The sequence below is a fragment of the Phoxinus phoxinus genome (genome assembly GCF_949152265.1).
Source record: "Phoxinus phoxinus genome assembly, chromosome: 15".
Taxonomy (NCBI): Eukaryota; Metazoa; Chordata; class Actinopteri; order Cypriniformes; family Leuciscidae; genus Phoxinus; species Phoxinus phoxinus.
Genome location: NC_136890.1, coordinates 26,293,356 through 26,310,027, shown reverse-complemented (window position 1 = coordinate 26,310,027; position 16,672 = coordinate 26,293,356). Strand labels below are relative to the sequence as shown.

At 38.4% G+C, this 16,672-nt stretch overlaps 1 protein-coding gene across 8 annotated transcripts in view; it reads left to right on the top strand.

Moving 5' to 3' along the window:
• Window positions 1–16,672, top strand: part of pde4d (phosphodiesterase 4D, cAMP-specific) — a 126,304-nt gene that overhangs the window by 39,640 nt on the left and 69,992 nt on the right. The window contains exon 1 of one of the 8 annotated variants that reach the window (XM_079637120.1): window positions 5,223–5,714. The exons of the other annotated variants lie outside the window; for them this stretch is intronic. Within the exon in view, the coding sequence (XP_079493246.1) occupies window positions 5,458–5,714 (257 nt within the window). The 5' untranslated portion in view covers window positions 5,223–5,457. Of the gene's footprint in view, window positions 1–5,222; window positions 5,715–16,672 lie in introns of those variants that run through there. 8 annotated transcript variants of the gene reach the window in all.

Sequence of the window (16,672 nt, the reverse complement as noted above, 5' to 3'; positions counted from 1 at the left end):
GTTTTACCCTCCTTTTCTGTGGACTACATACCAGATGAGAGATTGACAGCCCAGAACCAGAACTGGTGTGAGTTTATGTCCTGTGTCCTTGAAGTAATGAGCTGAAATCCAGAGGCTGGATTAAATAAAATAAATACATTTCTAGATATATAGCATAGTGAGTGTTAGTATTATTGGGTCAAGTGTTGACGGAAAAAATGCTGAAAATGGCTGAAGACTCAGCAGCTCGGTTTGAGTTAGGCAGATCATTTCACCAGCTTGGGAAAACATTTTTGTGGTGATTTTGTGCCTCTTTGGGATGGCACCACAAGGTGCTGTTCACTTGCTGAATGCAAGCTTCTGGAGGGCACATAGGTCTGAAGTAGTGAGTTTAGGTATAGGGGTGCAGAGCCAGTGGTTGTTCTGTAGGCAAACATCAGTGCCTTGAATGTGATGAGAGCGGCAATTGACAACCAGTGCAAGTATATGAGGAGAGGTGTGACGTGCGCTCTGTGGTATTTCATGATATCAAGAGATTTAATTGGAGCGCAACTAATATTGCAAAATATACTGATCTGAAGTCACATTAATAATTCTTAACAAGAAAAAGAATCGATTAAATATTAACATTACATCCAATGCGGTATTTCCACAGACCACCACTTAAAGCCCTGAAGATGTTGATATATCTGGGAAGACTAAAATTTGGGCCTTCACACTGTTAATATGTTTCTTGGAGATTTTCGCAGTACAAATTCTGTATATTGTACATGTGTTTACATGGATTATACATAGTTTTAGGTGGTCTTTCATAAGCAGAAGGATGAACACATCTTATATGACAATGAACTACTCACATTTCAACCAAATTGCAGGTTTTGTGTGGCCAGGCCACCAATCTTTCTTACCATTTAGCTACTTTTGTCTGTGTTCTTGGGTGTTAATTCTCAGATCCTCAAAGGTGAGGTGTTCCTCCTGTGGTGCAGACATGGTTAGTCACTCTTAGCACAGTTCTCAGCTCGGGGGGCAGTTTGAAGTGCTCGCTGATGTCATGCTCTCATTACGTGGAGATGATTTCATGAAGACGTTTCTTAAGTGCATGCTTACTCACTTTAGACTGTGATTGACTGTAATGCTTTGAGTGTTTCTTTATACTGTTTTTTTTATACTGCACAATAAGCAAGGCCTATGAACATCTCTTTGGCATTGTTGGGTTAGCTGAACACGTGAAATATACAGTATGCACTGCACTGCTTTTGTGAGTCACATTTTTTGTGATATTTTACTTGCCCTCTGCGTTAAGATGTTTTTGAAAGAGGTCTATTATGCTCACCTATATTTATTTTATATATTTGAATACAGTTATGAAATATTATTTCAACTGTTTTCTATGTTAATGTTTTAAATGGCAATTTATTCCTGTGATGGAAAAGCTTTATTTTCAGCATCATTACTCCAGTCTTTACTCTTTAGTGTCATATGATCCTTCAAAAATTATTCTATTATTCTAATTATTATGCTGATTTGCTGCTCAAGAAACATTTCTTATTATCAATGTTGAAAACCGTTGTGCTGCTTAATATTTTTGTGGAAACCGTAAATAATCTTTTCAGGATTCTCTGGAGATTATAAAGTTCAAAAGAACAGCGTTTATTTACAATAGGAATATTTTGTAACTTTACTGTAACTTTCAATCAATTTAATGTACTTCAAATTGCTGAATAAAAATACCATTTTATTTAAAAAAGTCTTACTGACCCCAAACTTTTGAACGTTTGTATATACAAACCAATGATGTAGACCTACTATTATATACAGTCATGGCCAAAATTGTTGGCACCCCTGGTAAATATGATCAAAACTGGCTGTAAAAAATAAATCTGCATTGTTTATCCTTTTGATCTTTCATTCAAAAAATTGCCAAAATTCTAACCTTTCATTGAAGCAAGAGAATCACATGGGGCTAAATCACATTATGAATTAAATGTTTTTCTCCAAAACATGTTGGCCACAATTATTGGCACCCTTTTATTAAATACTTTTTGCAACCTCATTTTGCCAAGATAACAGCTCTGAGTTTTCTCCTATAATGCCTGATGAGTTTGGAGAACACCTGACAAGAGATCAGAGACCATTCCTCCACACAGAATCTCTCCAGATCCTGCAGATTCCAAGATCCATGATGGTGCTTCGTCTCTTCAGTTCAGCCCACTCATTTTCTATAGGGTTCAGGCCAGAGGAATGTAATAATGGACAGAGGAACCAAAAAAATAGCTTTTTTGGCAGCAAACACTTAAGATGGGTTTGGTGCACACAGGGATAAAAAAGTACCCCATGTGTAAAATGAAATACTCTGCTGTATCTTTACTGCTGTGGGCCTAATTATCTGCCAGAGGTCCTGGACATCTTGTTCAGATACATGGCATCATGGATTGGATCAAAAACCAACAGATAAAAAATCGAAACCTAACAGCCGGGGCTAGAAATCTTATAACGGGCCATGTTTGGATCTTCCAACAGGACAGTGATCCAAAAACAAATATCAAAATCAAAACAAAAATGGGTCACTGAGCACAAAACCAAGATCTGCAATGGCCATCCCAGTCCCTGGCCTGAACCCTATAGAAAATGAGTGGGCTGAACTGAAGAGAAGAAGCAGCAACATGGATCTGGGAATCTGCAGGATCTGGAGAGATTCTGTGAATGGTCTCTGATCTCTTGTCAGGTGTTCTCCAAACTCATCAGGCATTATAGGAGAAAACTCAGAGCTGTTATCTTGGCAAAATGAGGTTGCAAAAAGTATTTAATAAAAGGGTGCCAATAATTGTGGCCAACGTGTTTTGGAGAAAAACATTTATTTCATAATGTGATTTAGCCCCACTTTCAATTCTCTTGCTTCAATGAAAGGTTAGAATTTTGGCAATTTTTTGAATGAAAGATCAAAAGGATAAACAATGCAGATTTATTTTTTACAGCCAGTTTTGATCATATTTACCAGGGGTGGCAACAATTTGGCCATGACTGTATTTTATGGTGATTTTTGTCATTTTTGTAGCACTTTTATTGTATGGAAAAGAGTAGCTTGGACTATTTCTAAGTTGCGTATTTATTATATTATAGGTCTGAGATTTTTTTTGTTTGTTATTAAATGGTCTCTTGCTTTTAAACAATATTCTTTAAACTGTGCAAAGTAAAGGTGAATACATCTTTCCCTGATAACAGCTGGCAAGCTGACAGTGTGCACAGAGACAGATGTGAACTAATGAAACCATGTTGAACGCTTCTCTTCTCAAAAAGCCCAGAGGGTTATCTTAATGTCCCCCGCAGACTTGTTATCAGTTATCAGTGATGTGGTGCTTGTTTTTTGAAACCAATGACAGTCTGTTGCAGTCGGCAGGGGGTGGTGTCCTGTAGTGATTAAAGATCTATAGGCTGCAAACTGAAAGCCTTTGAATCACCCATTGAATTACCATTGTGCCCTTAAGCAAAACACTTACAGTAACCTGATGCTTCTACAGAGGATTCTCCCTGTTAGAAGTGCTCTGGGTAACAGCATCTGTTAAATGACTAGAACTAAATAGGGGTTAATGATGGTGTCACCAGTTCAGGTGAGTGAAATGGACAGGCAGAGAAGTGCTGTTGACCTCATTGTCACAAACAATGTTGCATTTGATGTCTATTTATTATGATGATGATTATGTTTGGGATTATTGAGAATTAGTTTCTGTGTTTGGGAAAAAATGCAAGTAGGCATACAAAAAGGAGATTTGTAAATAATTAAAATGTTAGGATATTACTAGCATTTGCACACTAATACAAAGCAACAGACGGTAAAGAAATCTTACAGAGATGCTAATACTTGCTCTTTTCTCGCTCAGGAGACTTTGAGATCCTAGTTATGATTGAATATGAACTTTGTCTCAGATGTTGGGGTCTCTCCTAAGAGATTTTAATTTTATAATTTAATTTATGCATTTGGCAGACACTTTACATTGCATTGAAAGTTACATTACATTGTATCAGTTCATTGAACCAACATATTCTCACTCCCAACTTGAACTTTTAGCCAGGACCCCTTGGCGTCACCCTTCTGTGTCATTTTTTTGAGTTGATGATAACGTGTTGATCGAACATCACCTTAGCATTGCTCTACAGTTTGAGCGACAGAAATACTCAAAACAGAAATCAAACTATAAACAAATTACATTTATGTTGATAGTATATTTGTTATTGGAAGAAGTATTTACAATAATGACTTTTGATTGCAGACTTAAAATCTGATCACAGTTTGAGATCTCTGAAGCTCTAGGGAAGAAACGTGTGCTATTGCTGTTTTTTTTTCTTTGGAGAATCTGAGGAAAATTAAAACCCCCAAATTTGAATTCTTTCATTAAAGCTCTTTCATTCAGAAGTCAGAAGTCAACCAAACCTGTATGACTTCTGCAGATGTTTTTTTTTTTTAAAGAATGTTGGGAAACAATAAACATTGGAGCCCTTTGACTTCCATTTCTATGGAGAAAAGGACTACTGAGGCATAGCCCAGAATTTCTTCTTTTATGTTCAACAGAAGAAAAAGGAATACAGTTTTGGAACAAAATAAAGGCAGATTTTTTTTTCTTTTTTTTTGGTGGGTTAACTGTCACTTTCAGCAAAAGTCTCAGTTTCCTCTCCATTTCATTGTTTTCCAAGAGAAATTATTGAAATATTACAGAGACTTTTTTCTTTCCTACAGCTAAGTGTTATTAAAATAATCATGCTGTGATGATCATAAGCAATATTTATAGCCGGCTCCTGTCAGTATTCATTAATCTTTGTGTATCCTTACCTCGTGAGGCTTTTCTTCTTGTGAAATGTTTGGCAGCACAAAGTCTACATAATAAAGTCATATTTAGAACAGCTGCTCAGTGATCAAAGGATGAGCAAATACACACACTATTTCCTTTGGACACGCACACGCATTAATGCACACATCCTTGTCATAAATTTGTGGGATTTAAACAGACAAATAGGGAGAGTGGAAAAAAGAGAAAAGTTGCTTCTTGGCAGCAGTGGCCACTTGCTCCATGCCCTATACACACACACACATAATTTGAATGGCTCTTTAGCGAAGTGGTGGCTTGCAGTCAGCAGTTAGTGAAGCGCTGCAGATCGACAGCTCGCTCCGTCTCTCCTCCCTCCCTCCCATCCCCTCTCTCTCTCTCTCTCTCTCCCTCGCTCCTCTTCTCTCTCACAAGCACACCATCACAGCTCGGCAGTTGTCCTGACAGGAGCACGCAATCTTCTGCTCTCCCGCTTTTTCGCAGATTAATTCCAGTCACTCGTTTGTACGGCGAGCAGCCCGTGCGGGGTCCGCAGAGACGCCCAGAGTTCGTTCGCCCACCCTTGCTCTCCCCTGCCCTGGGGAGTTTTCCGGCGGATTAGTGGACATTTTTTTGTTTTTGCCCCCAGCAGCGGGAGAAGGAAGGGCGAAGCGTGAGGATGGCCCAGCAAGCGGCCGTGGGCCACCAGGACACGCTGGCAGTGCCGCCCATGCCCAAGCACGTCGGACTGAACGAGGACCTGGTGAAGATCCTGAGGGAGAACCTCCTGCAGCAGGAGCGACCCCGGGGGCACCGCCGCCCGCCCTCCACCATTTCGCCCCGGCTGTCGCCACGGAACTCCCCGCGCCTCCTCCGACGGATGCTTATCAACAACAACAGCCATAAACAGAGGCGCTTCACCGTGGCACACACTTGGTAGGACCTTGCCTGCTGTCAATGTGGGATTTTTTTTTTTTGTGGAGGGGGGGGGGGGGGGGGGGTGTCCTTGTTTTTTTTATTTGTGGCTTGGCTTTATTAAAGGATGCTGTCAGACGTTAGAGTTGCAAAAGGTGTGCTTGTACGTATGTTGTAGTCTCTTGTCAAACAGTTGATATGCGTGAGAAGTTTTGTTCTGTTTGTTGTGTCTTTCGGAATCATTTCCATATGCTTCGTACTTGTCACCTGCTGGTTTCTGCGTCACTTTGACTGGTGACTGCCGTTTTCAGCCCGCCGGCACGCTTTTTGGTGCCCGAACAAATATTAATGTGCATGTTCTCTTTTGATATTACGGGTCTTTCCACAACACCTGGCAGATGCTCTCGGCCACTATTGAATAAATCATAACTGCATAAACGCGTTTTCAAGCTTTCCCCCTTAAGGCGAACACTGAGGGAAGAAGAATTACATATTGCAATTCATCCTCCAATATACTAATCTTCCAATTTCTTGCCAGCGGAAATGATGGAAATAATTGTTTTTTGTTGTTATTGTTGTTGAATATGTCAGATTACTGGGCTCCAGGAAGGATTTTTGCATTGCTTTCTTCAATCTTAATTTCACACTTCCTTTCCTGCTGCCCCCTCGCTTTCCGGATTACTGTCACAAGCAACTTTTTAAATACATTTAACAGAGTTTCAGTAGCGTACTTTAGCCTTTTAACCATTTCTGATCCAACACCAGAAAGATGTGCTAAGCGGAAACAGTTATCAGTGCCATTTTCATATGTAAGGAATGCCATAAAGGGCCTTGTCACAAGTTGCGATGAAACCGAAGTAATGACAGATATTTTCTTCCCTGTTGTGTAACGTATTATCGTTACTTTTTTTTTTCTTCAATGTGGCCATTGCTCTCAAAAATGGAGGTTGATGAACGTGAGAACCGGAAGATCCAGTTATCACATTTTGATTAAACATTATGAGTGCAAAGCAAAAAAGAAAAAGAAAAGAAAGTTATGTAAAGATGAATTGTTCACTTTTAAGATATATAACATGCATTTATTTCATGCTGACTTTAAAGTCGGCACGAAACGGAAGTAGCGATCAAAATTTCTTACCTATTGTGACGTATATCTGAGTGAAATGGCTTCTCGAATTAGAAAAAAATATAGGCCGGGACTTGATTTTGTTCATCGGGAATTGATTGGATGGTTGTGGTTTGCTATTGCTGTGATGTCACATGTTGAGTGACAGGTTGTCCCTCCCTTGTGCCAGTAAACACCTCATCAAAGAATACATTTTAATTCAAGATTACAAGGGCACATGAATTTGAAAACAATATTATGTGCATGGATCAATCATTTATAATAAACACTACAATATTGAAAAAAGATGAGTTTATTTTGAGTTCAAGGTGACTTTAATTAAAATGAAATCACACATATAGCGTACATTCTCACTGATTTTGCAATCATTTGTATAGATCCCTAACCTCGAGAATTTATTTTCAGAGAAACGCTCTGGCCGTCCTAGAAAGCCTCTGAATTGGTGCGCTCATCCAAAGTCTATCAGCTTGTTTGATTAGAGACAGCTTTCCAGAGAATATCATCATTCAGAACGGCAGGGGTGTAATCAAGGTGTCAGCGTCTATGCTCATTAAAGCTGTTTTAAGGTAGATGGCCCTGTGCATTTGCCCTCATAATTCAAGCATGTGTAATTTTTCTGCAGACATAGTTTGTAGTGATAACATGTATACTCAGAATCCAAAGTCAAAGGTACATGGTGTTGTCAATAATGAGAAATATGCCCTTGTCATGTGCAATTAGGTATGCTTGTTGTGCAGACAGTGCTTCTCATTTGTCAATTGACTAAGACAGCTAGACACTATTGATGTATCTGTATTTTTGCTCTCAAGAGATCCCTTTGTAAATGTTACCCATCTACAAGAGGAAAATCCCTGCTGTGTTTTAGATGTGATTAATTGGGCCACATTTGAGAGGTGTGGGAGCTGTTTTGTGTAAATGGTAGAATATGAGATCACTTTGCTCAACAGCTGTTGGATTCAGATGCCTTTTTTAACACCATTATTTCGCCCCTGCACAGGAAAATGGTTCCATCAATCAAGTGAAATGGAGCCCGAGGTTTCGCCATTTGATAGGTGATCTCTTGGATGGCCTCAGATAGAAATCTCTCTGACTTGGGTCATTTCTTTGTTCAAGTACATTTTCACGTCCACATTATGTCTTATAATATTTTTAATGGTTTAAGTTTTATCACAATATTCTAATTAAGTGGGCATAAGGTGAATTTTAATTTTTGTTTAGGAAATATTCCAGGTGTTTCTTAATTTTTTTCCCTTACTTCAATCAAAATATTTGTAATATGGTTGGGCATCCATCCATCCATCCGACAAAATATAGCCATATGAATTTCATTGAATTCTACTTACATTAAAATTTTGTGTGTTTTGTGTTTCCTGTTTACCTCATTGATTTGGCACACAACTTTGGTTTCTAGCAAAACGTTGACACCATGTAAGCTAACACTCAATCCTTCAATGAGCAATTGCAAAGCTTTTTATTTTCATTCTGTATCTTTTTTTGCTATTTTGTAAACATGTTAAGTCTGGTTCACCCACATGTGTCTTGTTTGCAACAGAGGATGTTCAGGCGATAGAATGAAATAATAATTTCCCGCTTATTAGGAAATGCTGGTAATCCTTATAGACTTAGGTGGCAATTAATGTTTCTTATGAATCATGGCGGAGAAGGTTGTGCGCCTCGAATGTTGTTCTTTTTTTTACATTTCGTTAGGGCAGATATGGTCAGAGTAATGTAGCTCGCAGTGGGCTTTTGAATCTTTCATTCGAAGTAATTTGAACTGGAGATGGTTTACATTGTATATGCCTGGATGCCCACTGTGATAAAAAGAAGCACTTCGCACAGCCATGGTCTGTGTTTGAAAAGATGAGCGATCATGAAATGTTTACAACAGTCCTCAAATCAAATTCCCTTGTTATATTTCCTCTCACTAACACTGACATTTTTTTTTTTTTTTTTTTTTTACAAATGTACGATAGAGATCATCAGCACCACTGCATGCACGCTGTGCACTCGTTTTCTCGCTCGCTCCCTCTCCCCCTCACACTCCGGCATAGTCATGCTCTCGCTCACACAGGAACGCACAAAAAACAAACACACAAAAGTACACACAGTCACGATTCCATCACCTCCCTTTCTTTCCTGCTCTCCAGTGCCGTGAGTTACCTTAGTAATAAGTTAGAAAAAAAGGTTTGAGAGAATTCCAGTGGCCTTGAACTGAAGAATGCGAGGAGCGATGTAAGCAAGTTGAGCGGATAAGATAGAAAGTGTGCATGCATTACAGAGAGAACCAGAAACAAGGACCACTATAGAGAAAATACTGAGAGAAATTGCCATTGTCAAGATGATTGAGTGAACTGTCTTGCTTTTAATGTACTTTGAAAGAACCCAAATCAGACTCAGTGCCGTCTTTCCTCCACTCACAGCATGGTTGAGAGGGGGAGGTGACCTCCTCCCAGTCCTATAACTCCTACTTTTCCCATAACAGATCCACAATCAACCCAGCAGCTCACCCATAATACCCTCCCACGGCTTTAGCTCCCACACCGACCACTGCAGTGCCTCACGCAGATTTTTCTATCCTGCCGTATGTTCCATTTCTCATCCTGCATCTCATTTCAGTGGAAGAAGCTTTGCTGAAATCACTGTTAGCTTTCACAGCAGCAGCGCCCAGAACGTTGATTCCATATGTATGAGGGGTTGAGCGTGCATCCTGCTGGAGGAAAAGTCTGAAAAGTGCTGGAGAGGCAGGAAAAAAGGTGTGGGTGGGAAGAGATGGACTTCAGCCGAGGTGCCCGAGTCAACCAGCATCGAGCAGATAGCAGGCGTACATGCAACACAGAGGTATAACAAAAAAAAGAAAAAAAGAGGCAAGCTCACAACATTGTTGCAGTGCTCTCCGCCAGCCACCCTGCAGTACAGTGATGCGTGGGAGGCTTGAGCTTCTACTCACAGAAGGCAATAACTTGATCAAAGCGTTTGTTTTCTCTGGAGATGGAATGAGGTGACTACCAGCCAGAGACAACAGAAGGTCATGTTAACGACAAGCCGAATACTTTTGTACAGATGAGAGATGCCGTGAACTGACGCAGAGCTACATAGACAGGCACTTCAGATTTGTCCTAGCAGGCTGTTTGATTCAAGTACAAGTCGGTGCACACAGCTGCTTTTTTGTTCTATATGCACACACATCGCCTATGTTAGCGATGGGTCAGGAAGAGGCTTGAATAGTCGTTAATCAGCTGACTAGTTGATTAGTCAGGTAAACTAGCTTTAGTATTTTTTAGCCACAGTGCTTTAAAGGGGAATGAATTTAGAGGTGTAAATTTTAGTGAAATTTGCACTGGGATGCAAGGGGGTGCTAATGAGTCTGGAGAAATCACAAGAAAAATATATAGTGACAATAAAGTAAACATTGTAAAAAATAATAAAATAAAATATTAATAAAGTAAACTATTTATTTTTATCATCTCAAATTCAATTTGACTGACATCAAAATACAACTTAAAGTATTTTTTTCCAGATAATACACACACACACGCACGTACGCACACACACGCTATAAACAGTATAAATGGATATTTGTAGATGAAAAGAACCACCTTGTAAAGCACAGATGCAAAGCACCAGCTGTGTAACAAATCCACAGGCTTCAGGAAAAAAAATCGAAACAATTAGTGACGGATTTCAAATTGCCTGCTGTGAGCGATGTATCTGCTATTATGAATAATCCATTACTTTTTTCGGTGAGTAATATGAATATATACTGCAAAAAAATTTTTGTCCAATAAAATACTTTTAGCTAATAATACATGACATTTCGCTATTGGTTGAATATCTGTTAGTCTGTTATTTTTTAAAATGTTGTTCCTTGTACACACGCAGACGAAAAACTTCAGCAATTTTTTGTTTCGCTGTTTTTTTACCAACTTGCCATGTTAATAAATACACTGTAAATAATGATTTCTTTGAAAACACCCAAGATTATTGAGAGTATTTTACAAGAAACTACTAATTCACTTTTTCTTGAGCAGGGTGGTCTGTTATTCAGACTTGATTGAGAATGCCTTTTAAATTTAAATTACCTTCCTGCAATTTTAAAAAGCAGAATAAAAAAAAAAACTTGGATAGATAGATAGATAATTTCCAAAGGATGGAAAGAAGGGACTTGTATTGATGAATGTCACATCTGATGGCAATTGATTCGAAAATGGAGATTGACATGTGTTTCTTTGATTTGCAGATGCGATAGCATGTGCTGATCATTTCACACATCTGCAGTGTGCAACGTGTTTATTAGCAGTAATTATGCAAATTACTTTTCCTTCATTTTCCCTATCTCTTCGCATGTGTAATTTTCTCATTAATGAGCGGCAAGTTGGATTTGAGCAGGGGAAACACTAAATTAAATCTCTTCTAAATTATTTATCAATTGAATTAACTCCAATCACAGACCAATCATTTAATCCCAAATAGAATTAAAGCCATTCTGAAACAGAGGCGGATGAACTACAGTCTGAGAGCGAGTCTGTTTCCATGGCCACACCATAACAACACTATTGATTCCGTGAGGTCGCCATCCACTTCTTTGTGCTTTAAGGATCCTTAAACTGTATTTCGATTTTCAGTGTGGTTATCACAAGCTGAAGGTCTCTCTGAAGGAACTGAGGCTTTGTGCGTGCGTTTGGGCTTGGCGCAAGATTGGGGTTCCGAGATCTGCCTGAAAAGAGAAAATAATGAATCAATGTGGGCAGGAAAAAGGAAGGGCATTGGCAGCCCAGATGCTCCGCTGCGCTTTCAAAGCTTTTTAGAGAACTGATTAAGCCGTGGTCTAATGAGCTGCAGTGTCCCTCCACTGTTTCGGCCCTTTGTTCTTTTCATTTCAGAAATGAAAAGCAAGGCTTTGATTGAAACCAATCTAACCTTTGTTCCTCTCACTGCTAGAGATTCTCCTTATTTATCCCCGTGCACCGGCCAGAGCTGAACAGGGCTGCTGAAATGAAGGTAAAATTTTGTTTGAAATGGAAATGATGCATAAGTGATTCTGGGCTTTCTGGTCATCATTCCAGAGTCGTGTCATGGTATCTTGCGCCTGGGAGGTGTTGCAGCATTTGCTCGTTAACCAGATTTTGTTATAGAGCACTTCAGTCATGATAATGTCTATTTGCTGGCCAACCCAGAAGGATAATTCGCCTCACGAATAGCGGCTTTTGATTTGTTAAACATTTATTATACATGATTTATTTGCATATTATATATGTTCTATTTTAATATGTAATCATATATAATATTGATTAGCCCTACCTTTTGAAGTAAGCTTCACCTGAATGATGCTCTACATTGCTTTCCATATAGTTACCTCAGTAGTTTTTTAACAGAGCAAAACACCACAAGAATTTTTAGGGTTGTCAAACTAATATAAAGGGAGGGCTCTTCTCTTGCTTTCTGTTTATCACCCATTCACAATTTAAATACAAGTTTAGTTTTTCATGCTGCTAACTACACAGCAAAATGTCTGGATTGACAACCATATTTAAATGCGCGTTTGAAACAGAAACTTGATTGGCTGTGATAACCAACGGACGAGACAGTACTTAAAGTACTCACTTATTCTGGTACCAAAATTGGTATTGAGAACTGCAAAATTTGACTGGTATTGGTATGGACTACTGAAATTTTCATACTGTGACAACTAGGGATGATGTATCGACAAATAATCGGTATCAGCCAATAAAAGCAATAATTTTCACTATCAGCCGTCAGCCAATTGTTTAAAAATTGCTGATGATTAGGGCCAGTTATATCCTGTCAATCAAAAGAGGGCCAGAAAACATGTCAGACTGAAAGTCTGAAAGCGGCAGTGTGGAGCGCAAGTCATTTTGCATGAACATCAAAAGGTATGTTGATAGATGCAGCACAACTTACCGAAATGTGTCATGTCTCATCAATCAGTGTTTCAACTGCTGAAAGATGTCCATAAAAAAACTTGTGAACAATGTCACTTAATGTTGCATTTACCTCAGGAAAGTTGTCTAATGTTCACGGTTCTTCAGTTAACTATAAAAAACACTATAAAGAAGAGCTTATTTACTGTTAATTATATTTTTCATGAAGACAAGTGTTTATGAAAACTACATTGTGCATATGTGCAACTGAGTCACAGCAGTGTCAACATCTAGTGTGACATTTAGTGTCCTTCAAAGATAACATTAAAGGAACACTCCACTTTTTTTGTAAATAGGCTCATTTTCCAACTCCCAGTTAAACAGTTGAGTTTTACCGTTTTTAAATTCATTCAGCCGATATCCGGGTCTGGCGGTAGCACTTTTAGCATAGCTTAGCATAGATAATTGAATCTGATTAGACCGTTAGCATCTCTCTCATAAAAATGACCAAAGAGTTTCGATATTTTTTCTATTTAAAACTTGACTCTTCTGTAGTTACATCGTGTACTAAGACAGACAGAAAATAAAAAGTTGCAATTTTCTTGGCCAATATGACTAGTAGGAACTATACTCTCATTCCTACGTAATAATCAAGTAACTGTGCTGCCATACCAGCAGGCGCAATTGGAAAATTAGCCTATTTACCTTCCTTTTTACCTTGTTCCTTTAAGAGTTCTGTGAGAGGTGAAAACCAATGCCAATGTCTTCAAATAAATAACAGAGATTTGCTTTTTAGAGATTTTAGATTGTGAGTATTTTTATTTATTTATTTATTTAAATTTGAAATTTACTTGACAGATTCTATTTTACTCATACATCAAAACCACTAACCACTCTAAAAATGGAGTCTATGGAGTTTTATGGAGCCTATGCTTTGAAAATGCCAAGTCTCTTCCAGGATTTACTAGTACAAACTGTGCAGCTGTAGATGTAAGCTTTTTTTTTTTTTTAAGTAAAAAACTAACATCACCAATGTGTTCTTTGTTAGATTCAATATTTAAATGCTGCAGTGTATGGGTGAAACATGTGGATTCTATCACATGTCAAACCCACAGATTGAGAAGGTTTTCCTTTTTATCCACTTTCATTTTGTCAGTGGTTCTTTGGTGCTCCATGCTGACATTCCTGTGCATGTGGGATGTACAATCTCTGAGAAATCCTTTGCCTGCGGTATTGATTAATCGTCCAATCTTCATGCTTCTCGCTGCACTTGAAACCTGTTAGTCATCCTTCGCAGAGACATTACATTTTAGTCTTTCCCTGCACTGTATAAATATACAAATATACCCTCATCTTTTGCTCTCAGATCACTTTCTACATCTCATTACCGACCACTTTCCACTCATTTCAGATGTAATACTTAGAAGAACCTACTCAGCCACATTCTTGAGAGGACTTAAAGTCTTTGATTGTAGTTATTAATTTCGTGACCTTTGGAATATGGTTCCGTTGGACATGTGTTGAATACAGAACAGAGATGGCTTAATTTTTAGCCCAATAATAATATATTACATTTTTACAATTTAAGATGTTTTCTGACAGCAGATGCAACAAGTGCATCATATTTTTTAGGCATGGGCTATTCGTGTTAATCGATTGAAAATACAGATAAAAAGGTAAATTAAATAGTGATTGTAGTGTAGCTTTAATGATAATGTTTTAAAAGGAAAACAAACTGTTGGTGAAAATTTGTTGCAAATTTTATTTTGCCAGTATGTCAACAGGTTTTCAAACCAAGGACAGTTTTAATGTTATTTAATTTATGAATTTTAATCTTTAAAACATGTTTAAATTAAATATTTATGAAAAATGTTAAAAAATACTACGGAGCCTGGCGCATGTTTTTAGTTTTTTCCCCCCACAATATTGTAAACTAAAATTCCCATTGTGAAATGTTTAAATAATGACTACATTTAAAGAACATTGTATGACTAAAACAAATATCTGTGTAAAAATAAAATCATGGCCTCCTCCCTGCTGCACATAAGAAGAAACAGTGATGGGAGCAGCTGTGCTTTGAGAATCCCATAAAATTAAAGCCAAGGCTCAATGAAGTTTATTGTGAGGAGCACCGGGTAACGGTTGAAGAGGAAAAATCCTCTAGCAATGCTGCAGATGAGACCTGTGCCCGCCGCCTCAGTACGTGCTGTGTCATATATTAGACGGCACCCTCTCCGCTCTCTGAGTGCACGCTATGTGGTGGATGACATTTTGAATGCAATATATCTTCCACTTCAACCGTTCGATTTCTTCTGAAAACACTCAAAGGCTCATTCCTGGAAATGTTTAGAGATTGATCCTTTTATTCCTTTATTTACAACCATAGAGAATTTACAAGATTACAAATGATACTTGTCAGTTGGAGAAACTAGTCTACATTGTAGCTAAAACTGCAGATCATTTAGATAAAATAATCCAGACATTTTCAAAAAATGCTCCCTTTCCATGAAGTTTGTAATGCATTTTAGATATCTTGGTATTATAAAGCATTAATGCTTTTCTTCACAATGCCTTCCAATAATAATAAATGATTATTATTTTTTATAATGAATAAATACCGGTACATTTTAATTGTAAAAAAAAAAAAAAAAAAAAAAAAACTTTGTGCATGTGTTATATACAGGCTATCATATGTATTGTACACATTTTTAAAGGGTTGGTATAATGGCATTTTCACAAGATGTAAAATAAGTCTTTGATGTCCCTAGAGTGTGTATGTGAAGTTTTAGCCCACAGATATTTTTATATATATCATGTTAAAATTGTCACTTTTTGAGGGTGAGCAAAAACGCTCAGGGCCAGATGTACGTACATTTGCGAACGCAGCGGTAATAGCGCCATGGCCAAGATGCAGTAAGCACTTGATGTGAAACCGCAGTGTGCGTGTTATGTACCAAACCTGCAGTTCATCAGGTAATCAGCGCCTGTCCCCACCCACTATACCGTAAATTGTGTGTATTTAAACGCGCAATTGAATGGGCCTCCTCCTCTCTTTGCGATATTCCCACTGCTGATGCTATGACTGTTTGAAATTATCCTGATGACAATCATTATAATGTAGTGAGGAGTCTAAAGACTGCTGGAATGGAATGTGAACGCTGAGTCGGAGATTCGATGTCATCTTTGATTTCTTCCAGTAACTGTAATATTGTGTAGCTGCTTAATCTGTAACGCTTAATGGAAACGAAATGTTTTCACTCAACTGAAAAAGTGTGATTCTTGTGGCAAAAATCTTAGCCTTAGCCGATGTCTTCGTCTTGCTCAGATTACTGCTGCCATTTCACCAGGAGGCATATGCCAGGAAACCCGCTTCCTAAGTTACACCTGCTTTTAAGAGGCGGAGAATTTAATCTATGTACGCTGTATGGGGCATTTCTTGAGAAGTGGGCGCTCATCCCCACTTCCACCCCGGCTGTATCAACCTTGGACCACACTAACTAATGTAAAAAAGTGAAATCATAATCAACCAGCCCTTTAAGCAGGGGTGGGGAACGTTGGTCCAGGAGGGCCATTGTCCTGCAGAGTTTAGTTCCAACCCTAATTAAACACACCTGAACAAGCTAATCAATGTCTTCAGGCTACAATCAGGTGAGTTTTTTTCAGGGTTGGAGCTAAACTCTGCAGGACAATGGCCCTCCTTGACCAACGTTCCCCACCCCTGCCTTTAAGGGATAGTTCACCCAAAAATGAAGTGTAAGTTTCTTTCTTCTGTTGAACACAAAATAAGATATTTTGAAGAATGTTGGTAACGTAGTTGACGGTAGCCATTGACATCCATAGTAGAAAAAAAAATGCTGGACATCAATGGCTACCGTCTACACTCTTCTGATTGGCTACAAGTTTGTTGTGGTGCTCAGTCCAATCCACTTTCAACAGCATTTTTCAAAAATAGCTTACTTCAGCTTTAAGAGGAA